Here is a 24,150-nt window from a genome sequence, read left to right as displayed (position 1 = left end):
GCAGGTTGCATACAAACTTCTCAAGTTGAAATGGAGAAAGAAGAACAAATAAAGACGTCTGTAACCCACACTGATGTATAAACAGGATGTTTTGACCTCAAACACAAAGGTAAGATTCTTCACTGCATGAATGAAGGAGCAGGGTTTGTATTACTGTAACGCTGACAGCTAGTTCTTCCTCTCTCTTCGAGTCTTGACCTCATAACCTCTGTAAAGAGATGGTACCAGGCAGAGAGAGAGAGAGAGAGAGAGAGGAGAGAGAGAGAGAGAGAGAGAGAGAGAGAGAGAGAGAGAGAGAGAGAGAGAGAGAGAGAGAGAGAGAGAGAGAGAGAGAGAGAGAGAGAGACAGAGACATGACATAGATGTGCACAAATGCACACACATTCTCTTGTTACGAATGTCAGTTACATGTTGTGAAAAGAATATGAATAGACATGTCCATGAGTCTGTGTACAGGCGTGTGAAGCTGTAAAGACATGTTCATATATAGCCATTGCTCCTATGGAGATTGTTAATCGCATACTAGATATGCTCTTTTGGTTTTTGGAAAATCATGTAATCATGCATTTCACAAACTGTTCTCCTGGATCATCCCGAATATGGGCTTTTAGTGGAAATAGCAACAAGACACAGCAGCTCATAGACATTATATAACAACAGCAGCCATCAAGATCATAATGAATCTAAAATACCAGTAGGTGTCAAAAAGTGAGTTATTGCTTGCAATGCGAATTATGTAACTCAGACAAATTGCTATAATCCATCAAAGATGGGCAATTAGTGATAAAATTATATATTCAGGGATGATTATGTCATTTTATACATATATATATATATAACAAATATACAGCTGCTTAGTGTTCAGTTCCAGATACGATCAAGGAAAAAGAATCAATTGTTGTTTTTTTACATTACAATAAACAAGCTTACAAATACATACAGTAAAGTTTTGTGTGTCTGTGAGGTTGTTTAAACTGTAGGATATACATAACTGTATTATAGGCTATAGCTGCAGTTTTATATGGACCTCTAGTGCTCTCTGCTGGCCGCAAATGGCATTTCAACAATATTTCTGAAGGGCATATGTATTTACTATGCATTCGGGCTGCTTACATTTATGTGGCACAACATCAACAATTAAAAACATAAATCTTTCTCAAAACATAAAATCAAGTTTAAATTCTAAAAAGACGACTCAGCTTATGAATATTTAGTTCATTATTAAGGTTATGCAGCCTTTACTTTCTAACCTCCCTAGAGCGGCGTCACGGAAACCAATTAATATTAATATTCGACGATATTTCAATTTTTCATTCAATCTCAAGTAAGCTAATACACAAAGAGCTTATATTTGTCAGGCAAAACGTCGACATTAATTATTAATTGACATCCTCAGAAAGTTTCAAATAAATCTACAATCGTCATGAGGCAATTTTGAGTTTTTTTATCAGTGATCTATATAAATAATTGTATATGATTTATAGATCATCATTGGTTTTAATCCAGTCCTTCTGCTAAAATTCCGATAATCCAGTCACGTTTCCTCATTCATATTCATAAGCCAATCTTACTCATTTGCCAGTTGGCAACGCCAAAATGACTAACTACTCAGTTGAAATATTCTGCCAACGTGCACCGTTTCTTATTAATATTTATAAGCCAATCCCTCGCTTTTAGGAGTCGCTTATTTGCCAGCTGAATAGCGGAAACCTCACCAACTCTTGCCGTTCAGCCAATCGGTTAGGCCAGCTGGACGAACGTAACTTTACGTAATGAATATTCATAAGCGAGTCCCTCACTTGATTTGTGAATTGAGTTGTCCAATAGGGGGCGTTGCTGCATACAAGACAACTTTGTGCTGAACTTTCATCTGTCACGACAACAAAACTAACAACTTTCCAACATGGAGTGAACAAATCTGCTGTAATTTACTGTAAGGATAAACCAATGGAACCAACAAATAACAACAACGAGGACCCGATATTAACTCCAGGTACTCATAAACTTCACTAAGCGGGCAGTTTTGTTTTTTTAAGGACTCTGAAAAGATTTGAGCTTTGCCCAACAGCGTAACTTACAACAAAATAAGAGTCTTTAGTTTTCTTATTCTTAACTCTTATTAGTTATTGTTCGTTATGTTGTATTATATTTAATTTTATAACTAGGCTTTTATGTATTTTTTTGATGTTGTTTTCTAATGATCGTATTTACATGCGTGTCTAACAGCTGCTTTAGTGTTCAGTTCAGCTGCAGGATAAGATCAAGGCCTAACGTTAAATATGTTTTGGTTAAACAAGGGGAATTTTAAGCTACGTATTAATAACACACGCATATCTGATGCATTTCCCGGGGCTTTTAACTGAAGAAAGCTAGTTAAATGACATATTACATACATTTATAGTGTCATAGATTACCTCATGTTTGTGCAAATTCTCTATGCAAAGTAAGAATGTTTTTAAATATAAGAGTTTTGTGTGGTCTCCAGTGTCAGAAAACATGCAAATTAAGTTTTTTCTAGAAGCTACAGCCTTTTAACCACAAATATTAACATTGCACGTCATCAAAAGCACTTCCAGACTATCAAATGCACAGTTCTTCATGAGAAGAGAAACGTGTGTAATATTTCAAGATTGTGGGTCCGGTCAACAGGGCTAAGTGTTTATATTTTAAAATGATGTACTGGTTGCTATGCAATCACAACATTAATGCATACCATAATTATGATTAAGTTAAGCAAAAAACAAACAAAAAAAGTGATCACAAAATGTGTAATGTTTTAAAAAAGAACAAACTTGCTTGGACCTCTCATAAGCATGTAATGAAAATATGGAGAACTATATCTGTTCTGACACAACTTCACAATCTGTATCTATGCGCACACACACATTCTTCACAGGCATTTTTTGTGTTTTTTATTTTTTATTGTGACAGACCCAGGAGGACAGAAAGAAAAGCAGTCACCAGTAGAGAACGTGTTTGGCCGACAGCTGAGTGAACCAGGGAGGTTTGCGTACGCTGGGTTATGTGGTGTGTCACTGGGACAGCTCTTTCATGGACACGAGCAAAAGTAAAACATTTAACAACACTTTAATGTACCGTGAAAAAAGCTTTTATGTTTTGAAATTCTTTTATGCTGTTATGTTTCAGTTTAGTTTAGTTCACTGGGTTTTGGGCACCATGAAAGTGGCTCGGCTTTTAGCTACATTCACTGCGATAGTAACTTGCACTTCACGGCTAACCTTTTTCTTACGGCCCCCAAACCTTTGAACGGTAATGTACTTCCAGCATATTGAGGTTTGGGGTTGTGACACTTCACTGTGATGTTTTCCCAATGCAGACGTTTTCGTGAGGCATATCTGGAGGGTCTGGTTCAGTGGCTGAATCTCGATGAGTCGGTCATGCCGGTTATGCAAGCTTTCCTGACAGGACTCGGGTTCGAAGGCACTGACACCTTCCTGTCCATTTTGCACGCAGAGCCACTGCTTCGAGCCGGAGCTTTACCCATCACTCATGTACGCATGTGACATGAACATAGCTGGATGATTGCATTGACATATGGATGCTCGTGCAACTCACTGTTTGTGACGGTCTCTTTTGTAACACTGTTTTTCAGGATCTCGTGTCTTTCTCTGTCAAAGATGGTGAGCTGTCGGTTCTTATTTAGTTAGCTGTTTGTTTGTTTTGCATTGGCATGCATAAAAAAAATATATTTAAAATGATGAATAATAAATCAATTTAATGTCCAGAAAAATGTGAAATTATATTTTGCATAAAGAAAATGAATCCTGTTTCATTAGCATTCATATATTTTGGATTTTTATTTTAATTTCTAGCACAATTAAGCACATTCACATCCCAATGCTTTTTATTTTAAATTATTATTTAAATTGTAAAAAAAAAAATATACATCACAATATTATTTATTCTGCTACAATACTTTATGCTGACGTGAATGTAAACAAAAACTTGAATTACATTTTCACGTGTACGTCACGATACAAAACATGTTAATGATCCAAAAAGTCTTCTTTGACATTATCTTTGAGATTCATCTCCGTGTTATTTTAATATCATTGATATATTATTATAGTTTTTATGAATATTTTGAGTTAGATTTTGTGTTTTAGTAATTTTGGCAACACTTTACATTTCATTTGTTTACATTAGTTAACATTAACTAACAATGAAAAATACTTCTAAAGCATTTATTAATCTCAGTTAATGTTAATTTCAACATTTACTTATACATATTAAAATCTAAAGTTGCATCTGTTAATGCTATATAATAGACGTGAGCTGACATGAACAGTTTTTTTTTGTATTAACTAACATTAACAAAGATTAAAAAATAACATATACATATGTATTTCTCATTGTTAGTTCATTTTAGTTAATGCATCATTTACCATTAACTAATAGAACCTTATTGTAAAGTGTTACCGTAATTTTGTTGTTTTTGTCTTTTTTTTTCATTGTTTATATAGTTTTTATACATTTTTATTGTTTATTACCTAAATGAAAATGGGAAATAGCCTTTTTTTATTTGATTTCAGCTAACGTTTATTTTATTCAGAATAAAGAAAATGGTTCTTTAATGTTTTTAGTTTTAGTCTCAGTTCTAATAACAACAACCTGATCTGTTACTCTCGTTTTGTGTGTAATGAGCATTTCTTAATTTCTTCTGATGTAGGACATTATGATGCCAGGGCTCGTGTTCTGATCCGACATGTCAGCTGTCTCCTGCGTGTGACCCAACAGCAGCTGGAGGATTTTGAAGAGACCCTCGGAGAGAAATTGAGAGAGGCTGGAGAGGAGAGCGAGTGAGTGAAACGTCCTCCGATCATCAGCTGCTGCCTCTTTATGGGCTTTTTGCGAGCTTATCCTCATGTCTCTGAGAAACACACACTGGTTTCACTGTTGGATGGATTATTTACAAGAGATTATTTTCTACAAACCCCACCTGGGCCATCTGCAGATGCAAAGTCAATGCAAATCATACAGAAACACTGTGGCACAATCAATATTATTGTTAAATGGAATACTTTTGACGTGGGGAACGAGCTTTGAATGTATTTGCAGATTTCTCTTTTAATGTGTTCTCTGCTGCAAGACACGTGACGTGTGCCACACACAGCCGGGAGTATTTTATGTTTTTCCAGTCAAGGTTTTTCCTTTCAGTACGGCGCTTTCATTTTAGTCTGAAAGCTACATTTTAGTCATTTGGTTTTTAATAGAATTTTGCTCACAATGAACTAGACCTCTGAGTTTTCAGCGACTCCAGTGAGCGTATTATCAATCAAATTGACATTCTCTCGACAGAGAAGAGTCTTCAAGACGGCAGAAGAAAGAGAGAGGTCGTAAATTGCGCCGGTATCTGCTCATCGGACTTGCCACTGTGGGTGGAGGGACAGTAATCGGTGAGTCTAAACGCCACACAGGTCTCGCCGAGGTGATTAGGTCACTATTAATGTCACTGGAAAGTCCATGAAAACACGAATAAAGAAAATAAAGCCTATTTTTATGTGATTTATTTATTATATATTTTAATAAGAAATTGAAGTCAGGCTTTCCCCGCTGTTTTAATTATATAATTATATCATACAGTCATGTCAAAAGTTTGGAAACATTAAGATTTTTAACGTTTTTTAAAAGAAGTCTCTTATGCTCACCAAGCCTGCATTTATTTGATCAGAAAATCCAGTAAAAACAGTAATATTGTGAAATATTATTACAACTTAAAATAACTTGTTTTCTGTTTTAATATAATGCAAAATGTAATTTATTCCTGTGATCAAAGCTGAATTTTCAGCATCATTACTCCAGTCTTCAGTGTCACATGATCCTTCAGAAATCACTCTAATGTGATGATTTGATGCTCAAGAAACATTTCTGATTAAAAATCACAATAAATTTATCAAGAGTGACAATAAAGACATTTACAATGTAACCAAAGATTTCTGTTTCAAATAAATGCTGTTCTTTTGAAATTTCTATTCATCAAAGAATCCAGAAAAAATGCATCATGGTTTCTACAAACATATTAAGCAGCAAAAATGTTTTTCAACGTTGATAAAAATAAGAACCATTATTAATAACTGAGCACCAATAATAATTGAGCATCAAATCATCATATTAGAAGGATTTCTGAAGGATCATGGGACACTGAAAACTGGACTTTGTGTATTTAATTTATATTCACAAACTTTCTTTACTGTAATTTATCCGGAGGTTTTATTTGTGAGTTTTTATTTAATTTCTTTAATTATTTATTTAAAATAATAATAATAATTAAATTCAATATTATAAATGATTTATGATATATACTTCACAATTTAAATAATACATTTAAAAATATATATTATGTTATGATAATTTGAGAGGAAATGTGCTTCATTTTCATGAAAAAAATAATGTCATAATTGGAAAATGTATATGAATGAGGCATTTATGAATGAGGCATTTATATAGCGCTTTCATATGTACTACTGTACACCCAAAGCGCTTTACAACCATATCAGGGGTTCTCTCCTCAACCAGCACCAGTGTGAAATATATAATATTTATATATATATATATATATAATATAATATATTCTATATATAATATTATTTTTAAAATACAAATATTATTTAATTATTAAATTAAAGAATTATCATTATTTATCTCTTAGTTCTGTCTCTTAATTGATGGGTGAAAGTCCAGGACTGATTTCATGAGATTCACCCACTAATATGAGATGTGTTTCCCTGGTCTGGTGTGAATGATCATGTGTGTGTGTGTGTGTGTTGATCAGGTGTCACAGGAGGGTTGGCGGCTCCTCTGGTGGCTGCCGGGGCAGGAGCTGTGCTGGGAGCGGGTGGAGCCGCTGTTCTGGGATCTGCCACGGGCATCGCCATCATAGCCTCGTTGTTTGGAGCCGCGGGGGCCGGGTTAACAGGTGATTTACAGAATATAATAGAAACTGTAGTAGAAAATGTGTTATTTTTCTGACTCTAAAATAGCTGATATATGCACTAAAACTATGACCCACATATCAGATGTACTGTATACAGTATACAGTTTATCTAATATGTGATCATCGTTTTAGTGTATATGTAAATGTATATTGTGCTCAGTTGCAGTGATGCTTGGCAACCATACAGGCTAATTATATTACTTTCAATATATATTACTATTATAATGAATTGGGAATTATGCTTGTAAGAGCCAATTAGCGCTCTTAGTATAAATAGGAACCAATCTTTGGTTCCTTAGATGTTACCCGGAAGCACAGACTGTTTTTGACCACATACACATACGCACACACCATACAATACCAGTACAAAGTCACATGTGCAATGAAGTTTGCCTAGAGAACAATGGAGTATGATAGAATTAAACTGAACCCATGGTTTTAACTACAAAAAAGACTTGGACTTTCATGAATCAAACAAGGTAAAAGTGCGTCAATTACTCAACCCTGGGACAGCACCTCAGGGGCTTTAAAGTTTGGGCTTGGCCTCTACAATGCTCATAATAACAATAATAATATAGTAATTAATAATAATTAAGCAGCAATTTGTAAAACAAACCTTGCTCTATCCTTTATCATTACTCAAAGTAGTAAGAACGTCAGACAATCTGCATTAATAGACAGTTTTAGGTAATAGTGGCCCACGGATGATTAGCAGAAGTATTTCAGTAAGACCGTCAGTCAGCCGGTTAGCCGGAGGTCAATATAAAACAAAAAACTGGATTTTGAACACCCGACATGTATACAATACAGCTACAGCATTTGAGGGAGTGTCATAGTAGACGTTGTTTGCGGGCAGCCAATGAAGATCATAGGCGGGCAATATGCAAAAGTGTTATCCAGTGACGTGTAGTCGAAACAAAGTGGGATTCGAATGCCTGACGACTCGTTTAGGTGGTTCAGAGGTGATTCTTTCTTTTGAACGACAATAACTTTATTTATCGTGCACTTTCGGCTTTACAACTTTGTTTACATCGTTTACAAACGGCTGTATTACACACTGCTTGAAAGTGAATATTCGAAAAAGCATAATAGGGGCACTTCAATTACCTTTGTTAGAGAATTGGTATGTGAGCAGATCAAGTGGCATACTGACAGTGATAAAGTTACAGCCCGTTTTCTGGTTCGAATAGAGTTTTATATAATCTTGCTTTTAAGCCGAGCACATTGTCAGCTGCCATTTAAAATGAGCTGAGCTCAAGGTTGTTGTTGCTTGGTATTTCTTTAAATGCAGTTTGTGTGTGTGTGTGTGCCTCCACATTATCTCTATTTGCAGATTAAGTTTTCTATATTTTAGTTTAAATCTCTTATCTCTTATATGTATTATAACATGAAGATACCACAAGGTATATTTACTCATTTTTGCATTACTCATCAGGCTATAAAATGAACAAGCGTGTCGGCGCTATACAGGAGTTTGAGTTTCTTCCGATGAGTTCTGGAAAGCATCTGCATCTGACTATAGCCGTGACAGGCTGGTTATGCAGCGGCAAATACAGTGAGTGCTCAAATTAACCATCATATCACCATCAAAATAGCATTTTCTCAGTTACTATTATGTTTTAAAGTCTCTTGTGTTAGTACTTTAAAGGGTTAGTTCAACCAAAAATGAAAATTATGTCATTAATGACCCTCATGTCGTTCCAAGCCCGTAAGACTTCCGTTCATCTTCGGAACACAGTTTAAGATATTTTAGATTTAGTCCGAGAGCTTTCTGTCCCTCCATTGAAAATGTATGTACGGTATACTGTCCTTGTCCAGAAAGGAAATAAAGACATCATCAAAGTAGTCCATGTGACATCAGTGGGTTAGTTAGAATGTTTTGAAGCATCCAAAATACATTTTGGTCCAAAAATAACAAAAACTACGACTTTATTCAGCATTGTATTCTTTTCCAGTTCTGTTGTCAAGCCGAATTCAGTGAAGCTGATGACGTGTATCTGGTGTGTCCGTGAATCATTTTTGGGTGAACTAACCCTTTAACATGCACTGAATATGTGGCGTTTATTATTTATTAAAGGGGTCGTATGATGCTATTTTAAAAGTTCGCTATTTTGTTTATTGGGTGTAATAGAATAGGTTAACATGCTTCAAAAAACATTATTTTTCACATACTGTACATTATTGAAGCTCTTCTATTCCCAGTCTGTCTGAAACGCACTGATTTCTACAAAACCCTTCCTTCCGGAAAAGTGCTCTGATTGGCCAGCTGAACCAGTGCGTTGTGATTGGCCAAACACCTCAGGCGTGTCAGAAATGTAACGCCCCTTAAAGGTGCAGTGTGTGATTTCTAGTGGTGAGGTTGCGAATTGCAACCAACAGAAGTTACGGTGGCCGACAGGAAACGATGTCGTCGTCTGAGACAGCAGAGAGTAGCCAGTTAAGCAATGAGGTTTCTTTACAAAGATAGAAGTAAGAAATTATGTTTACTTAATTATTCAGTAAAACGAAATGTTATTGCGAATATTGTTGTTACTTGTTCATCGTTGTGTCAGTGTTTTATTCGCTGACTTTAGCTAGCTCTCTGTTATATAGAATAAGGCAAACATTTAAAAGCATCATATGACCCCTTTAATATAAAAAGCCAGAAATAGCCATGAAATATTGTTCACACTAAGGTTTAGTTTCGACTGGCCATCATAGGTTCGTTCCAGGCTCCCTGGTCCAGTCTAGGAGCATGTGGCGAGCAGTACTGTCTGAAATGGGAGTCGCGTTATTTATTGGACCTGGGCTCTATTCTGGACTCATTATGGGACGGGCTTGTTAGTGTCTTTGCTCAGGAGGCCCTCAAATACACAGTGCTCTCAGGTATGTCTGCTTTACTAAAAAGGTAGTACTTCATGGTTTGAGGAAAAAAGAAAGTCACCTGTACTTTATCTCACCTTATTTATGTGAGTGACTGTGCAGTCATATTAATTCACTTAAGTTTAATCTGAATTGGACCATCTTTCGCAGTCGTCCTGGCAGGAATGTGTCTAATACAGAGGAAGATTGCCCAGCAACATTGCTCAAAAAGTTGCCCTGTCTATCATCGCCTTAATAGTCAAGTTGGAATTTCTGTTTCTTTCATGTGTGTGTTATCATGAATGACAATCCAATGCCGGAATTTATATTGTTTGGTTGAGTGGCCATTGCATTTCTCACATATACTTTCAGACTCACTCTTCAGTCTTTTTGCTGTGCATTCTAGTAGAATCATAAAATGATTTTTTTTTTTATTATTATTCAAATGCTTAGAACCCAGAACCTCTCATACTCAATGTGAAAATGTTATCCATTCTGCTTTATATATATATATATATATACACACTCACCGGCCACTTTATTAGGTACCCCATGCTAGTAACGGGTTGGACCCCCTTTTGCCTTCAGAACTGCCTCAATTCTTCGTGGCATAGATTCAACAAGGTGCTGGAAGCATTCCTCAGGGAGTTTGGTCCATATTGACATGATGGCATCACACAGTTGCCGCAGATTTGTCGGCTGCACATCCATGATGCGAATCTCCAGTTCCACCACATCCCAAAGATGCTCTATTGGGTTGAGATCTGGTGACTGTGGAGGCCATTTTAGTACAGTGAACTCATTGTCATGTTCAAGAAACCAATTTGAAATGATTAGAGCTTTGTGACATGGTGGAAGTCGCCATCAGAGGATGGGTACATGGTGGCCATAAAGGGATGGACATGGTCAGAAACAATGCTCAGGTAGGCCGTGGCATTTAAACGATGCCCAATTGGCACTAAGGGGCCTAAAGTGTGCCAGGAAAACATCCCCCACACCATTACACCACCACCACCACCCTGCACAGTGGTAACAAGGCATGATGGTTCCATGTTCTCATTCTGTTTACGCCAAATTCTGACTCTAACATCTGAATGTCTCAACAGAAATCGAGACTCATCAGACCAGGCAACATTTTTCCAGTCTTCAACTGTTCAATTTTGGTGAGCTCTTGCAAATTGTAGCCTCTTTTTCCTATTTGTAGTGGAGATGAGTGGTACCCGGTGGAGTCTTCTGCTGTTGTAGCCCATCCGCCTCAAGGTTGTGCGTGTTGTGGCTTCACAAATGCTTTGCTGCGTACCTCGGTTGTAACAAGTGGTTATTTCAGTCACTGTTGCCCTTCTATCAGCTCGAACCAGTCTGGCCATTCTCCTCTGACCTCTGGCATCAACAAGGCATTTCCGCCCACAGAACTGCCGCTCACTGGATGTTTTTTCTTTTTCGGACCATTCTCTGTAAACCCTAGAGATGGTTGTGCGTGAAAATCCCAGTAGATTAGCAGTTTCTGAAATACTCAGACCAGCCCTTCTGGCACCAACAATCATGCCACGTTCAAAGTCACTTAAATCAACTTTCTTCCCCATACTGATGCTCGGTTTGAACTGCAGGAGATTGTCTTGACCATGTCTACATGCCTAAATGCACTGAATTGCCGCCATGTGATTGGCTGCTTAGAAATTAAGTGTTAACGAGCAGTTGGACAGGTGTACCTAATAAAGTGGCCGGTGAGTGTATATATACAGTATATATACACTGACCTAAAGGATTATTAGGAACACCATACTAATACTGTGTTTGACCCCCTTTCGCCTTCAGAACTGCCTTAATTCTACGTGGCATTGATTCAACAAGGTGCTGAAAGCATTCTTTAGAAATGTTGGCCCATATTGATAGGATAGCATCTTGCAGTTGATGGAGATTTGTGGGATGCACATCCAGGGCACGAAGCTCCCGTTTACATCCCAAAGATGCTCTATTGGGTTGAGATCTGGTGACTGTGGGGGCCATTTTAGTACAGTGAACTCATTGTCATGTTCAAGAAGCCAATTTGAAATGATTCGAGCTTTGTGACATGGTGCATTATCCTGCTGGAAGTAGCCATCAGAGGATGGGTACATGGTGGCCATAAAGGGATGGACATGGTCAGAAACAATGCTCAGGTAGGCCGTGGCATTTAAACGATGCCCAATTGGCACTAAGGGGCCTAAAGTGTGCCAAGAAAACATCCCCCACACCATTACACCACCACCAGCAGCCTGCACAGTGGTAACAAGGCATGATGGATCCATGTTCTCATTCTGTTTACACCAAATTCTGACTCTACCATCTGAATGTCTAAACAGAAATCGAGACTCATTAGACCAGGCAACATTTTTCCAGTCTTCAATTGTCCAATTTTGGTGAGCTCTTGCAAATTGTAGCCTCTTTTTCCTATTTGTAGTGGAGATGAGTGGTACCCGGTGGGGTCTTCTGCTGTTGTAGCCCATCCGCCTCAAGGTTGTGCGCGTTGTGGCTTCACAAATGCTTTGCTGCATACCTTGGTTGTAATGAGTGGTTATTTCAGTCAAAGTTGCTCTTCTATCAGCTTGAATCAGTCGGCCCATTCTCCTCTGACCTCTAGCATCAACAAGGCATTTTCGCCCACAGGACTGCCGCATACTGGATGTTTTTCCCTTTTCACACCATTCTCTGTAAACCCTAGAAATGGTTGTGCGTGAAAATCCCAGTAACTGAGCAGATTGTGAAATACTCAGACCGATTTAAGCAAAATTGCTTAAATCACCTTTCTTTCCCATTCTGACATTCAGTTTGGAGTTCAGGAGATTGTCTTGACCAGGACCACACCCCTAAATGCATTGAAGCAACTGCCATATGATTGGTTGATTAGATAATTGCATTAATGAGAAATTGAACAGGTGTTCCTAATAATCCTTTAGGTGAGTGTGTATATATATATATATATATTGCCGTTCAAAAGTTTGGGATCGGTACGATTTTTAAAATGTTTTTAAAAGAAGTTTCTTATACTCACCAAAGCTGCATTTATTTGATTAAAATACAAACAAAAAAAACAGTAATATTGTGAAATATTATTTACAATTTAAAATAACTGTTTTCTATTTTAATACATTTCAAAATTAAATGTATTCCTGTGATATGCAGAGCATTCACAGCTTATATGGACCGCACACCCCTGATATATATCCCCTGAGGATGTGATAAATGCTGCTGCTGCATAAATAGACATACATAAATCCTGTAGCAGATCTAGACAGGTGGAGCTGGGGGAGGTGGAGGGGTTCAGAGGAACTCTTCAGGACAAGCTTACAGCCAACAATGAACCAGACTATTTAAATGTTGAGCACTGCAGGATCAGCAGAGGCCAATCAGCTTGTGCCATGTGGTAGTGATATGATTGCTTGCAGATTGCATGTAAAGGACCTATCATGCTTCCAAAAAAAAAAAAAGAATATGAAATAAACCAGCTTGTATAATATTTTGTTTGTCCTCCTGAGGTTGACAGTCAACAAAGTAAATGTTATACCCTGTTTATTGAGAATACCTCCAAATTCCTCCATTTAATTGTAGCATAATGAAATAATGATTTGTCACACATTGCTGTACGGTGTCCAGAATAACCTCATTGCTGATTGTCTTGTTCATGCTCAGGCATAGTAACCGCTCTGACATGGCCTGCCTCTCTGCTGGCTGTGGCCAGTGTGATCGACAACCCCTGGGGAGTGTGTCTGAGTCGCTCAGCGGAGGTGGGGAAACACCTCGCACAGGTGCTCCGGAGCCGACAGCAGGTCAGAGTCCAGACAATGAGTCCTTCTAGATTCTGCATTAGTATTTGATCTTTTCAGTTCAGCACAACTTGTAATGACTAATTCAAGGAATGTTACAGGTCACATTCAATTATGTCAATTAGTCAACTATGATAGACAGCCGTTTAGACTCGTCTCTTAGAAACAAAATGTGTGAGCAGAAATGCGCTTACAGTACATTGAACGCTTGCCCTATTGACTTCTATTGTAACTGCATGACATGCCAAGTTTTAGTAAGATGTGTAAAACCATAAAAATGCAATGCTCATGGTCAGGATGCTCAAAAACAGTGTGACATATGGTGCAACATCCAAAGACGTTTGTGTGTATGTATGTAGCTGAAGAATTGATGCTTTAAAGGGGATCAGTTTTCATTTATTATTTAAAGTCCCCCTGTAGTCAATAATTGTCTCCCTTAAAACTCATCTTTGATCACCAAAATGACATATTTAAAAGTTTTGTCCTTGAAAAGAAAAATGATTCATGCCTTAAAATAGCTTGAATGTAACTCGACACCCTTGCCTCATATAGAATACGTGGTTCAATGAATATGCAAATGAGCCCCGCCTCCACTCACTCACACCAGCTCAGAGATCCACTCGTTGACGATCACACGTTGATCTGATTGGTAGTTTGTGACGTCAAAAAATTTAAGACTGTGTTTGGTTTACTGCAGTTTTAAGAAGAAAATACTCAGCAATGGTGTTGACTTAATATGAAACTGAAAGCATATTAAAAACACCACATATAAACAACATTCAAAGCTTGATTTTCACCACAGGGGGACTTTAACCTCGAAGGTAACAGCATGCTTTCAGCATACTAATTAACCCTGCAAATCCTGAGTTTGAAATAAAAATTAAACCCTTAGACAAAAAAATCAAAAAACCATTTGCATGTTTTTTTTTGTTGAATATCATATTTGATTGGCCTTTATGATTCATATAGTATGATATAGGAGAATATGGATCTAATAAGCAAGGAAGAAAAACACCTCAATTTTATTCAGAGATCAAAACTGAGCAAAAATATGCAATTTGGTGCAGTTGCTGATATTTATTGGGCAGAAAAGTACATTGAAATTCTGATAGCTTTTAATGTTAATCTTTATAACAGTATACTGTAGCAGAATACTTGCATATAAATATCAATCACTATATCTCCCAATAATACGTTTTAGTATTTAAATGATTATTTTTATGATCAAAGCTCTGTAGTTTTTATTGTGGAGGCGAAACATATAATGCAATGTAATACAATAATGAACAAATCAACATTTCTCAAAAGCCTGATGGATCATATTTGATACTCGCATTATAACATGATTTTTCTTAAAAAATGATGTATGGATAATCACTTTATTATTGGAACGATTTAAGTTATTTTTATGTTTACTTTGCAAAAACACTTGTGTATCACGACCTAAAGGTTGGCTTTTTTAGGCCTTCTACATGCTAAAAAAGTATAAACTGTCAATCAGATTACAGAATGCATGTAATGTAGTGCAACAGGTTTTTCAGCAAAGTTTTGATCATGTTGATGATTATTAAGAGGCCTTAGAAATGTACGTATCAAATATGATAGATATATACTGCTAGAAATGTTAAAACTAATTAAATTAATAGGATAAACCTGGCATATTAATTTTAATTATCTTTCTTTTTTCATCTTTGTGCAGGGAAAGCGCCCTGTCAATCTAATTGGCTTTAGCCTTGGAGCTCGTGTCATATACTTCTGCCTAGAAGAGCTCGCTAATGATCAAGGTAGGCTTTCTATTCTTTGTACGGAGTGGGTGAGAGATGAGGGAACATCCTTTTGTCTTTTTAAGACCTTGCTTCTGAAGAAGTGTCGACTTGAGAGAGCTGGACGTGGACAAATTTCCTGCAAGCCAGACTGAATCATTTTCTCTTTATCAGCCTAATGAAAGATGAAATCGGAGAGGTGTGAGGCTGTAAATGAGAATCTGTTCGCATGGAGTCGGTTGAAAGACATTCTTTCTCTTATTATCGGGCAGGTAGTGAAGGTGTGGTGGAAGATGTGGTGCTCCTGGGGGCCCCTGTGGACGGCTCCGAGAAAGCATGGAAGAGACTCTCCAGGGTAGTGGCGGGGAAGATTGTTAATGGATATTGCAGGTAAGACACTATTAGTGTTACTTATAAGTAGGGATGTCCTGATTGAATTTAAGAATCGGGATCGGGGCCGATGAAGCATTTTCTTTTTTACTGATCGGTATCGGCTATCCTAAGCCCGATCCATTTACCGTAAAACTTCAAATAATAGCCGAGTCCCAAATAGACGCCTTTCTCTTTTACACGCCTGGTGTGGCTGCAGGTTTGGGTAAATAAAGGCCGGTCTCAAATAGAGGCCGGGTCTGTTTTTTAGTTTCGGGTTGTATTTAATCTTCTAAAACCCGTCAGATCGTCCGCTATTTGGCGGCTGCCAAAGCAAATTTTTTGTCCCTCCAAAGCCTTTTTTGATCGATGAGTGATGTAGAATAGAATAACTGCTGCGCCTGACAGAGCGCGTTTACGAGCAGTGAGAGAGAGAGGGAGCGCCCCGGCCGCGCGCGCGCACTCTCACGTCTTCAAACAACACGAGCGCTGTCTTGCTCTCTCTCCCTCGCGCATATTAATCAAAATCAATTGACGCGATAGTTAAAGGTCGGAAGACCGCAGTTTCACGTGGAGCATTTGGAGATTTTTAGAGATTAGAGACAGGCCTATACACTCAATGAACAACATCTCAACACTAAATTATAAAGGCCTGTCTCATATAGACGCCTGTCTCAAATACAAGCCGGTGCAGTTCGACGATTTGGGAAAATAAAAGCCCTGGCTACTATTTGAAGTTTTACGGTACATCAGCTGTCATGCCGGTTCTGCCAACTGGCGACCTCCATTAAAAGGAAAAGAAAAAGCTCAAATGTGTGTGTGTGTGTGTGAACCAACGTGGTCTGTTCTAGCGCCTCACTCCCAAGTTCAAGGCTCCATGTTTAGCATTTGATGCTCACTTTAGTAAGGAATCACTCAAAGTCATTTATTTACAATTTTTTTAATCTTCCGTCAGACTATATGAGACTGCGTGGCATCTTGCTTCGGACTTGACTAACAGATGGCATTCTGACACCGCGAGCGTCATGCTTTCTAACCTTAAATCAACTTGTTTCCCCCCTTTGTTCAAATTATTCTACTTATTGTACAAATAAAATACAAGAAGTTTATATCAGTAGTTCCAAACTCATAATTGTGACCATGCAGTCTGTTTACAATGTCTACCATTGTAACGTACCATTGTACATCTACCAAAGTCAATACTCAATATATATACTTGTATCGGATCGGCAGATACTCAACATTCATTGACTCGGATCAGGGGCACAAAAAACCTGATCCGGACATCCCTACTTCTAAGGTATTAACATTTGCCGTTATGATTATAATTTTAACAGTTTACCAAAATGAACTCTCTTTTTCTCTCATACAAAATGTTTTTAAAATAATATTACAATTTAAAAGAACTGTTCTCTGTTTGAACATATTTTAAAATGTCATTTATTCCTGTGAAGCAAAGTCATCATTACTCCAGTCTTCAGTGTCACATGATCCTTCAGAAATCGTTCTATGTTGATTTGCTGCATTTCTTTAATATTATCAATATTGAAAACAGTTTTGCTGTTTGCTTCATATTTTTGTGGAAACAGTGATACATTTTTTTCAGGATTTTTTGATGAACAGCATTTATTTAAAATAGAAATATTTTGTAACATTATAAATGTATTTACTGTCACGTTTGATTAATTCAGCAAGGATGCATTAAATTGAAGTATAAATTTATTTTAAAAAAATCTTACTGACCTGTGAACAGTAGTGTTTGTGCAATATCATTCAGTAAGCTCATTATGCCAGATTTTCTGCTTATGACATCAGTTCAGATGGGAATAAAATTACCACATAGTCTTCATCAATGCAAGAAAACCAATTTGCCAACTAGTGCCTCTAAATGCTGAAATCATACTAGGCAACCAGAAAAGGGCTGAAGGTAACTTTTTAGATTATTACATATGTTTAATTATAAATTAGATGTGGTAATGGGTAATTAATTTACATATCAAATTGAAATTAGTATTTAACAAATTGCAGTCATTTTAGGCCATGCATGAATATTTAGAATTGACACTTTATTTATTTAATAAAAAGTAACAATGTCTCAATGTTAACTCCAAACAAATTTAAAGATTGCGATTTTATTGTTTTAACCACATTTCTTTATTTTTGTCATTATTGGTTTAGAGGGGATTGGCTTCTTGGATTCCTGTATAGGAGTTCATCTGTCCAGCTGTCTGTTGCTGGGCTCCAGCCAATCAATTCGCAAGACCGCAAAATAATCAATGTGGATCTGTCATCAGTGGTAAGCAAATGCGTGTGTGCATTGAGTATTGCATCCCTGATGTTCGTTTTAAATGTTCTTGGTGTCTGTGAGATGCATTAAGATTCTCATTCAATTTACTGGCTGTGAGAGTAACTATTCAACACAACTTCAAGTCATTACATTAGCGTAGAGTCAAAGTTTAATTTCCTTCAGATGGCTTCAAACCTTAACCAACTGAAAGGTACTTTTTTATAGACAAAAGTGATTTAATGCTTTTTGCATTAAATACCCCCTTATATTAATAGAAAGGGCATTGTTAAATTGTCAGCCGCAAAAGACTACAATTACTGTAATTACTGTGGCAGGAAGTTCCTCGTTGATATTCAGCGCTGTTACCTCATAAAAAAAGACTCAAAAATGTGTCATTTTATGCAATGCACAAATGTAAAAAGATAAAGACACTTCAACCTAAAATGATCCATTCATAACAATCCCTTCTAAGTTAGACAGAGCAACAGAATGTCTGTACATCTCGACAGAGGTCGTCAGGCCCGCCATCCGTGTGATGTATTGTAGACAAAGGACTGAATATGAGATATTCCTTATCTCACAGACACAGAATACAGGTTGCGTCACATCGGCCTTAAGCCAGGACATAAAAAGACATGCTTGTGGTATCTTTGTGAAAGAAGTTATTCATGAAAAAAAAAATAAAAAAATATACAGCTTAGATAAATTGGCAGAAGATATGGCAAGGTATTGGTGAGGCATGTGAAGAATTGCACCTTCATTCGGCATGTTAAGAACTGTTTATAAGCAATTAAATTAGCTTAGTTTCCTGAAATAAATACCAGTGCTTGTAAGGCAGCGCTAGAATAGTGTTACAGTTTTCAGGACTAATTTAGGTTTATCAGAACCGCTTTAATCTTTATATAAAAACTCAGCAGATGTTACATAATGTCAAGGCAGCTATAGTTAAATAAATCAATTAAATAGACCAGTTCAGTATGCAAAAATTGCAGTGACACCAAATGGTGGAAATTAGTCAATGGGAGATTATCAAAATAAAGTCTTAATTTTCATAAAAGTATAACGTTCATAAGAAAAAAATTGATGGGACACCTAAGAATTAAATTATTAGTGTTTTTTAGATGTTGTGTTAAATTTGAGCTATTTTCCCATGTCAATCAGCTAAAGTTAAAAACATGACTACCCACTGAATAGACTGTTCATTGTATTCCCCTTTTTACTTGTGAAAAATCAAATACGGCTTTTACTTACTGGTCTAAATCAAAAGATTCCACCCCTGAGTCTCTATATGTTGGTTCTGGCTTTTTTTTTTCAAGTCTGAGGGAGTTTATTTCACCTGGCATAAAATAAAACTCAAATTTGACCGCTTGGAACAGTAATAGCATACATTGTGTGATGCGAGGTATCATGCACACCTGAGTTATGCGCCAAAGCGGGATTTTATTCTGAAAATTGATATAGTAATGGATTGCAAGCACTGTAAAAATTAATTTTTGGCTTGCTTTTTAAATACTGACTATGTTCTGGACTATGTAACTTTTAGGTAAAAGGACACCTGGACTACATGCGTCAGATGGACACCATCCTAGTAGCAGTGGGGGTTCCTACTAGGGAAGAGGCTGGAGACATGAGTAGCAAATTACAGCTTGTTCATTTATCTGAGGAAAAACCAGGCACTCCAGAATCAGCTGGTCAGAGCAGAGTCAAAGGGGAACCATCCATGGACATTTCAAACAAAGATATTTTAGATGTCCCATCATCAAATGTAGATCAATACGAGAGGAAGGACTCTGAGAATGGCTGGGATATCCCTGATATATCCGATTTACTGGATTCCATCAGTGAATGTGATGGCATCCTTGAATCCTGTCATGGTAATGCTCATTCACAGTGTGCTCTTGGAGGCGAGAACCATGTTGAACCATCTCAGGACCAATGCAAAATAGACAGAGACAATGAAAGTAACACAGACTTTGAGCACACGTCATGGGACTGGGACGACACGAACTGGACTGCTGAACACACAAACACAACCAACCAATCGCACACTGGAGCACAGAACCAGTTAACCAATGGCAAACCTGATTGTTCTGAGCCTAGATGACATTTTCAAGGTTCACTCACAGAATGTGGGTCAGGTCTAGATGGTAAACCTCGCTCCGAGAAACTCTCCATGGAGTCACATTTGCTGCTACCAAGATGAGGGTTGGGGACTCGAATTAACACAGTGTTTGAAGGTCGCATGTGAGACTTTTAGCAGAAGAAGGGTTACCATCTAGACACCACCCAGAATATAAAATAGCAATATAAGCTAGAACCAACTGGAACCTTGGCTTTTTGCAAGTCTGGAATCGCCTAATAATCTCATTAAGTTATTACTGGATATCATCTGTAATTAATATCAACACTGCTGAATGTGATTTGTGATAAACTACTATGTGAAAACTGTCAGTATTCTGTGTATACCATTTGCCCCCTTCATTAAAAGGGGTTTGTTGTTTAATTAAGATGTGAATTACAGCTCCACAGACAACCCACTTGACATTGTGTGAGGTATTAGTGAGATTTCTTTCGCTCTCGTCTGCTTTATCCATCTGTTGTTTTGGTTGTTATGGTAATGAATGAAGCGGGATGCGTGTTGAGACCGTACTAAATGTACAATCTCTGTGATCTGCCTTAAGGAACGATGCAGCCTCCCAGTTTATGCACGACTAACCCATTAACACATATCCCATTGATTTTTTTAGCACGGTATGTTTTAACACATTTTCTCACAAACCTATAAGTCACACATCTTGCAGTCCACAGTATATATTGCATTTTTTGTTGTCTCAGTCGGTGTATCAATCGTCCAGCGCATCGACCTGGTTGGGCAGCAGCAGAGGCAGGTCGATCCCGGCGTGTTCAGCGTCGAGAAGGTTAACGGCGTCCGTGGCCGTCGCCGGGAGTTGAGGCGGGTCAGACACGAGGGAGGGGGGTTCGGTGGGCAGTTGCGGTTCTCCTGAGTTGCGCAGAGAAAGGGAAAGTGGCAGTGATGGCCTACGAGGGGCTTGAGATGAAGAACAGCAGGGTAGAAGCCGTGCCAAAGCCCTCTTGAAATCCCTCATGAACATTGGATATATAATTGGGTTCATGGTGCTGTTACAGTAGCCCAACCAGGTGATGGCGTCGAAGAAGGAAGGTGGTATGCACTCACACACTGCCTGTATGTACAGAATAAAAGGTCTTAGATCACAACGTGAATACAGAATGTGGTTGAGACTCAATACCAAAGTGGTGGAAAAGGTCAAAGATGTCTAGTTCATCGGAAGAGGATGTCGGGATGCCACGAATGAAGAAAGTGAGAGTAAGAGACAAAGATGGAGTGCTATTCACACACCATATTGTGTGTGAAGGAGGGCTAGAGACAGGCTTGCCCAGAAGCTCAAAATCTGAGCAAAGTGAGGGACACAGATGGGGGGACAGGATCGTTGACAACTTGAGAGCAAGCTCGGGAATAATTGCTCAACTAAATAGGAACATTTCTCTTTGTCAATTTGTCATATTGCAATTAATTTGCCACCCATTCCGTTTTTTGTTGCGTGGTTGTTAAGGTCAAGGTAGGGTTCACTCTCAACGTGAATGAGATGTTTCTTTAAGTGTGATTTGTGGACTGACCTGTGCCATGTTGGTGATAAAAAAGGGAAGCCAGGCACTGAAGAAGAGACCCAGGAGCACTCCTAGGGTTAGGCTGGCTTTCAGAGCTCTCTTCCTTTGCCTGTGTGCCAGTCTGCGCTCGCTGTTCACCGACAACTGAGAACAAGAGATGGGGAGAGAGAGAAGAATATATTCATAGAGATTTCACAGTGATTCGCCTGCCAAGAGATGGGAAATAATGTTACCTTGGCCTGGGGTAATTATTTATTTATTTCCCTCTCTCAGTTGAAAGATTTTAAAAAGTGAGAGTGCTTCACAAGGTCTTTGCTATTGTCTTAAAGTTCTACCCTCCCTTTTCGCACTTCCTCATCTTTGAACGTCTCTCTTTACTTTCTGTTCTAGTCCTTAAAATCAAAATGTCCTTTTCTGCTACATCTTTCACCTTTCTTTTTGTGTTTAAGGTACAAGTATTTCAATACACCCTCTCTACACAATGCATTGCCAGCAATGGCACAGCCTTCACTTGCCTAAGTGTTGGGTTTGTGAATGAACAATAGGCCGAAACAGCTTGAGATTGCATACACTCCAAGTCGCTTAGTTTGTCGAGAGTTCACAGCAAGAATTTACACACATACACAAAACAATAATAACATCTAATAACTTTTTTTTTTTTTAGGTACTTGCTACTTCACAAATTGAATTCCTGTTGCATTTTTTTCTCTGACTCAGGACTTCTCACCGGACCATGCCGCAGCACGGGTGGCTCCTGATGGCTGTAGTCGTCTCCATCATGCACAGCGTGACCGGGAGACGGAGGATGAGATGGTTCACCATGTGAGTGATGTGGGTAAGGAGGATGAGTAAGTGCCTCCACCTGTCGTGCCTGTCTTCTGGCCGCCAACAGGATCCGGCAGTAGGTGAAACAGATGGCCGTAGAGGGCAAGAAGAAGGTGAGAAAGGTCGCCACGAGGGCGAAGGGGAGAGTCACCCGCAGGCGGCACTGTGTGGACGGCGTCCCTGACGTGGAAAGCTGGAAGTATGAAGACGGATAGAAGGAACTCAACGGCGAGACTGTGGCGTTGGCGGGATAGTGCTCGGAAAGGTCTTGCACGCGACCCAGGCTGTGCCAGTCCATCTTGATTGGCAGGAAAGACGTAAGCGCTGCCAACCCCCAAGCCCCGCCCACCAGCAGCAAGGCACGGGGCGGGGTCATGTGCTGTTTGTATCGCAATGGAGAGATAATGAGGAGGTAGCGGTCCAGACTGATGACACACAAGTTGAGAATGGAAGCACTACAGCACATCACGTCGAAGCAAAGCCAGACGGGGCAGAACCCAGGCGCCAGCACCCAGGTCCCACACAGCACGTTGAGCATAGCAGGAGGCATCACGACCAGAGCCACCATCAAGTCTGACAGAAAGAGGGACACCAGGAAGCAATTGGAGGTGCAGCGCAGCGACCGATGTGCGAACACCAAGGCAATCAACAAAATGTTCCCACAAGCTGTCACCAGAATTATGAGGGAAAGCATGACTGCGAGAAGCCAGGGACCGCTGCCACTAATGCTCCAACCATCACCGATAGTACCGCTGTCATTGAAGCTCCTGTGAGCGGTCCAGGGATCTGCACCTGATGCTGCCTCTACTCGAGGGATAGGTGAGCCACTCATCATCGAAGAGTTGAATAGGACTGTGTGCGCTTCCTCAGGTCTCGATGAAGCGAACACACATCCAGGGTTTTTCAAGTGCATTGAGAGAGTGTTGCTGAATGTGAAACAGTTGATCTGCGGGTCACTGAATCCAATGCAGACCACCTCAGGTGGTGAAAAAGATCAAGATGTCCCGTTTATAGTAATCCTTTCCATCTTTCCCTTTGGCAAGGTTGGTGATTTCACTCCCTCTGTGCGCCTCAGTCACATCAGTGCGAGGATATTCAGCTGCCATCACTCCATTTGTTAACATGAGATGAGCAAAGCAATAAAATGACACATTTCCTTGTCCATAGTCTGGCTTCTTCAATGCTTAGCACCGGTATGAGCAATTCTGTGCCTGTCAGAGTATTTCAAAGCTACGTGTCATGATGACACTCTTTGGGGGAGGGCAACTGAGAGGTGGGTTTCAGTACAAGAGTGTGTGAGAAAGAGAGGGAGTGTTACAAGAGCAAGACTACCATTTAGATATTTTTAGATGAGTGAATTAAAAAACAAACTTATCTCTCGGTCCGGTTCTTCCCGTCGAGGTGGATTTCTTTTAGCTTTCTATGCATTTTTATGAGATCAACGTTCTTTATTCAGTAATTGTGTGGCTGTAATTGAGTAAAAGGGTGCCGACGAGTGCACTAGAGTTAACTGTGTTGGCGTCTTTGCTGTTCCTTTTGCCCTCCTAATCCCTGTATCGTCCACTTCAGGGTGCCTGCAGGATCCGCACTCTGCCGCTGGGCATAAAGCGTGTCTAAGTATTGTGCTCTTAATGTGACTTCATGCACATTCACAGCCAA

At 38.9% G+C, this 24,150-nt stretch overlaps 2 protein-coding genes across 3 annotated transcripts; one reads left to right on the top strand and one right to left on the bottom strand.

Annotated features, from left to right (window-relative positions):
• Positions 1–20,560, top strand: tmco4 (transmembrane and coiled-coil domains 4). Of its 2 annotated transcripts, none has more exons than XM_056241218.1 (14): positions 1–109; positions 2,932–3,067; positions 3,338–3,512; positions 3,614–3,641; positions 4,691–4,820; positions 5,320–5,417; positions 6,794–6,937; positions 8,391–8,510; positions 9,656–9,820; positions 13,466–13,602; positions 15,299–15,383; positions 15,635–15,752; positions 17,910–18,027; positions 19,562–20,560. In XM_056241218.1, the coding sequence occupies exons 3-14, from the start codon at positions 3,399–3,401 to the stop codon at positions 20,120–20,122; spliced, it is 1,818 nt and encodes a 605-aa protein (XP_056097193.1). In that variant the 5' UTR covers positions 1–109; positions 2,932–3,067; positions 3,338–3,398; the 3' UTR covers positions 20,123–20,560. The 2 variants fall into 2 exon arrangements, with proteins under 2 accessions (XP_056097193.1, XP_056097192.1); XM_056241217.1 differs by lacking the exon at positions 1–109 and adding an exon at positions 1,838–1,993.
• Positions 20,561–20,807: 247 nt separating this feature from the next.
• htr6 (5-hydroxytryptamine (serotonin) receptor 6) lies at positions 20,808–24,150 on the bottom strand. The gene is made up of 3 exons (XM_056241219.1): positions 22,394–24,150; positions 21,676–21,810; positions 20,808–21,221 (listed from the first exon to the last, which is right to left on the bottom strand). The coding sequence occupies exons 1-3, from the start codon at positions 23,402–23,404 to the stop codon at positions 20,862–20,864; spliced, it is 1,506 nt and encodes a 501-aa protein (XP_056097194.1). The 5' UTR covers positions 23,405–24,150; the 3' UTR covers positions 20,808–20,861.

This window comes from Rhinichthys klamathensis, unplaced genomic scaffold (assembly GCF_029890125.1).
Source record: "Rhinichthys klamathensis goyatoka isolate OS25496 unplaced genomic scaffold, OSU_Roscu_1.1 h1tg000635l_1, whole genome shotgun sequence".
Lineage (NCBI taxonomy): Eukaryota > Metazoa > Chordata > Actinopteri > Cypriniformes > Leuciscidae > Rhinichthys > Rhinichthys klamathensis.
Note: the sequence above shows the minus strand (reverse complement) of the source record. Positions and strands in the feature narration are given on the sequence as shown.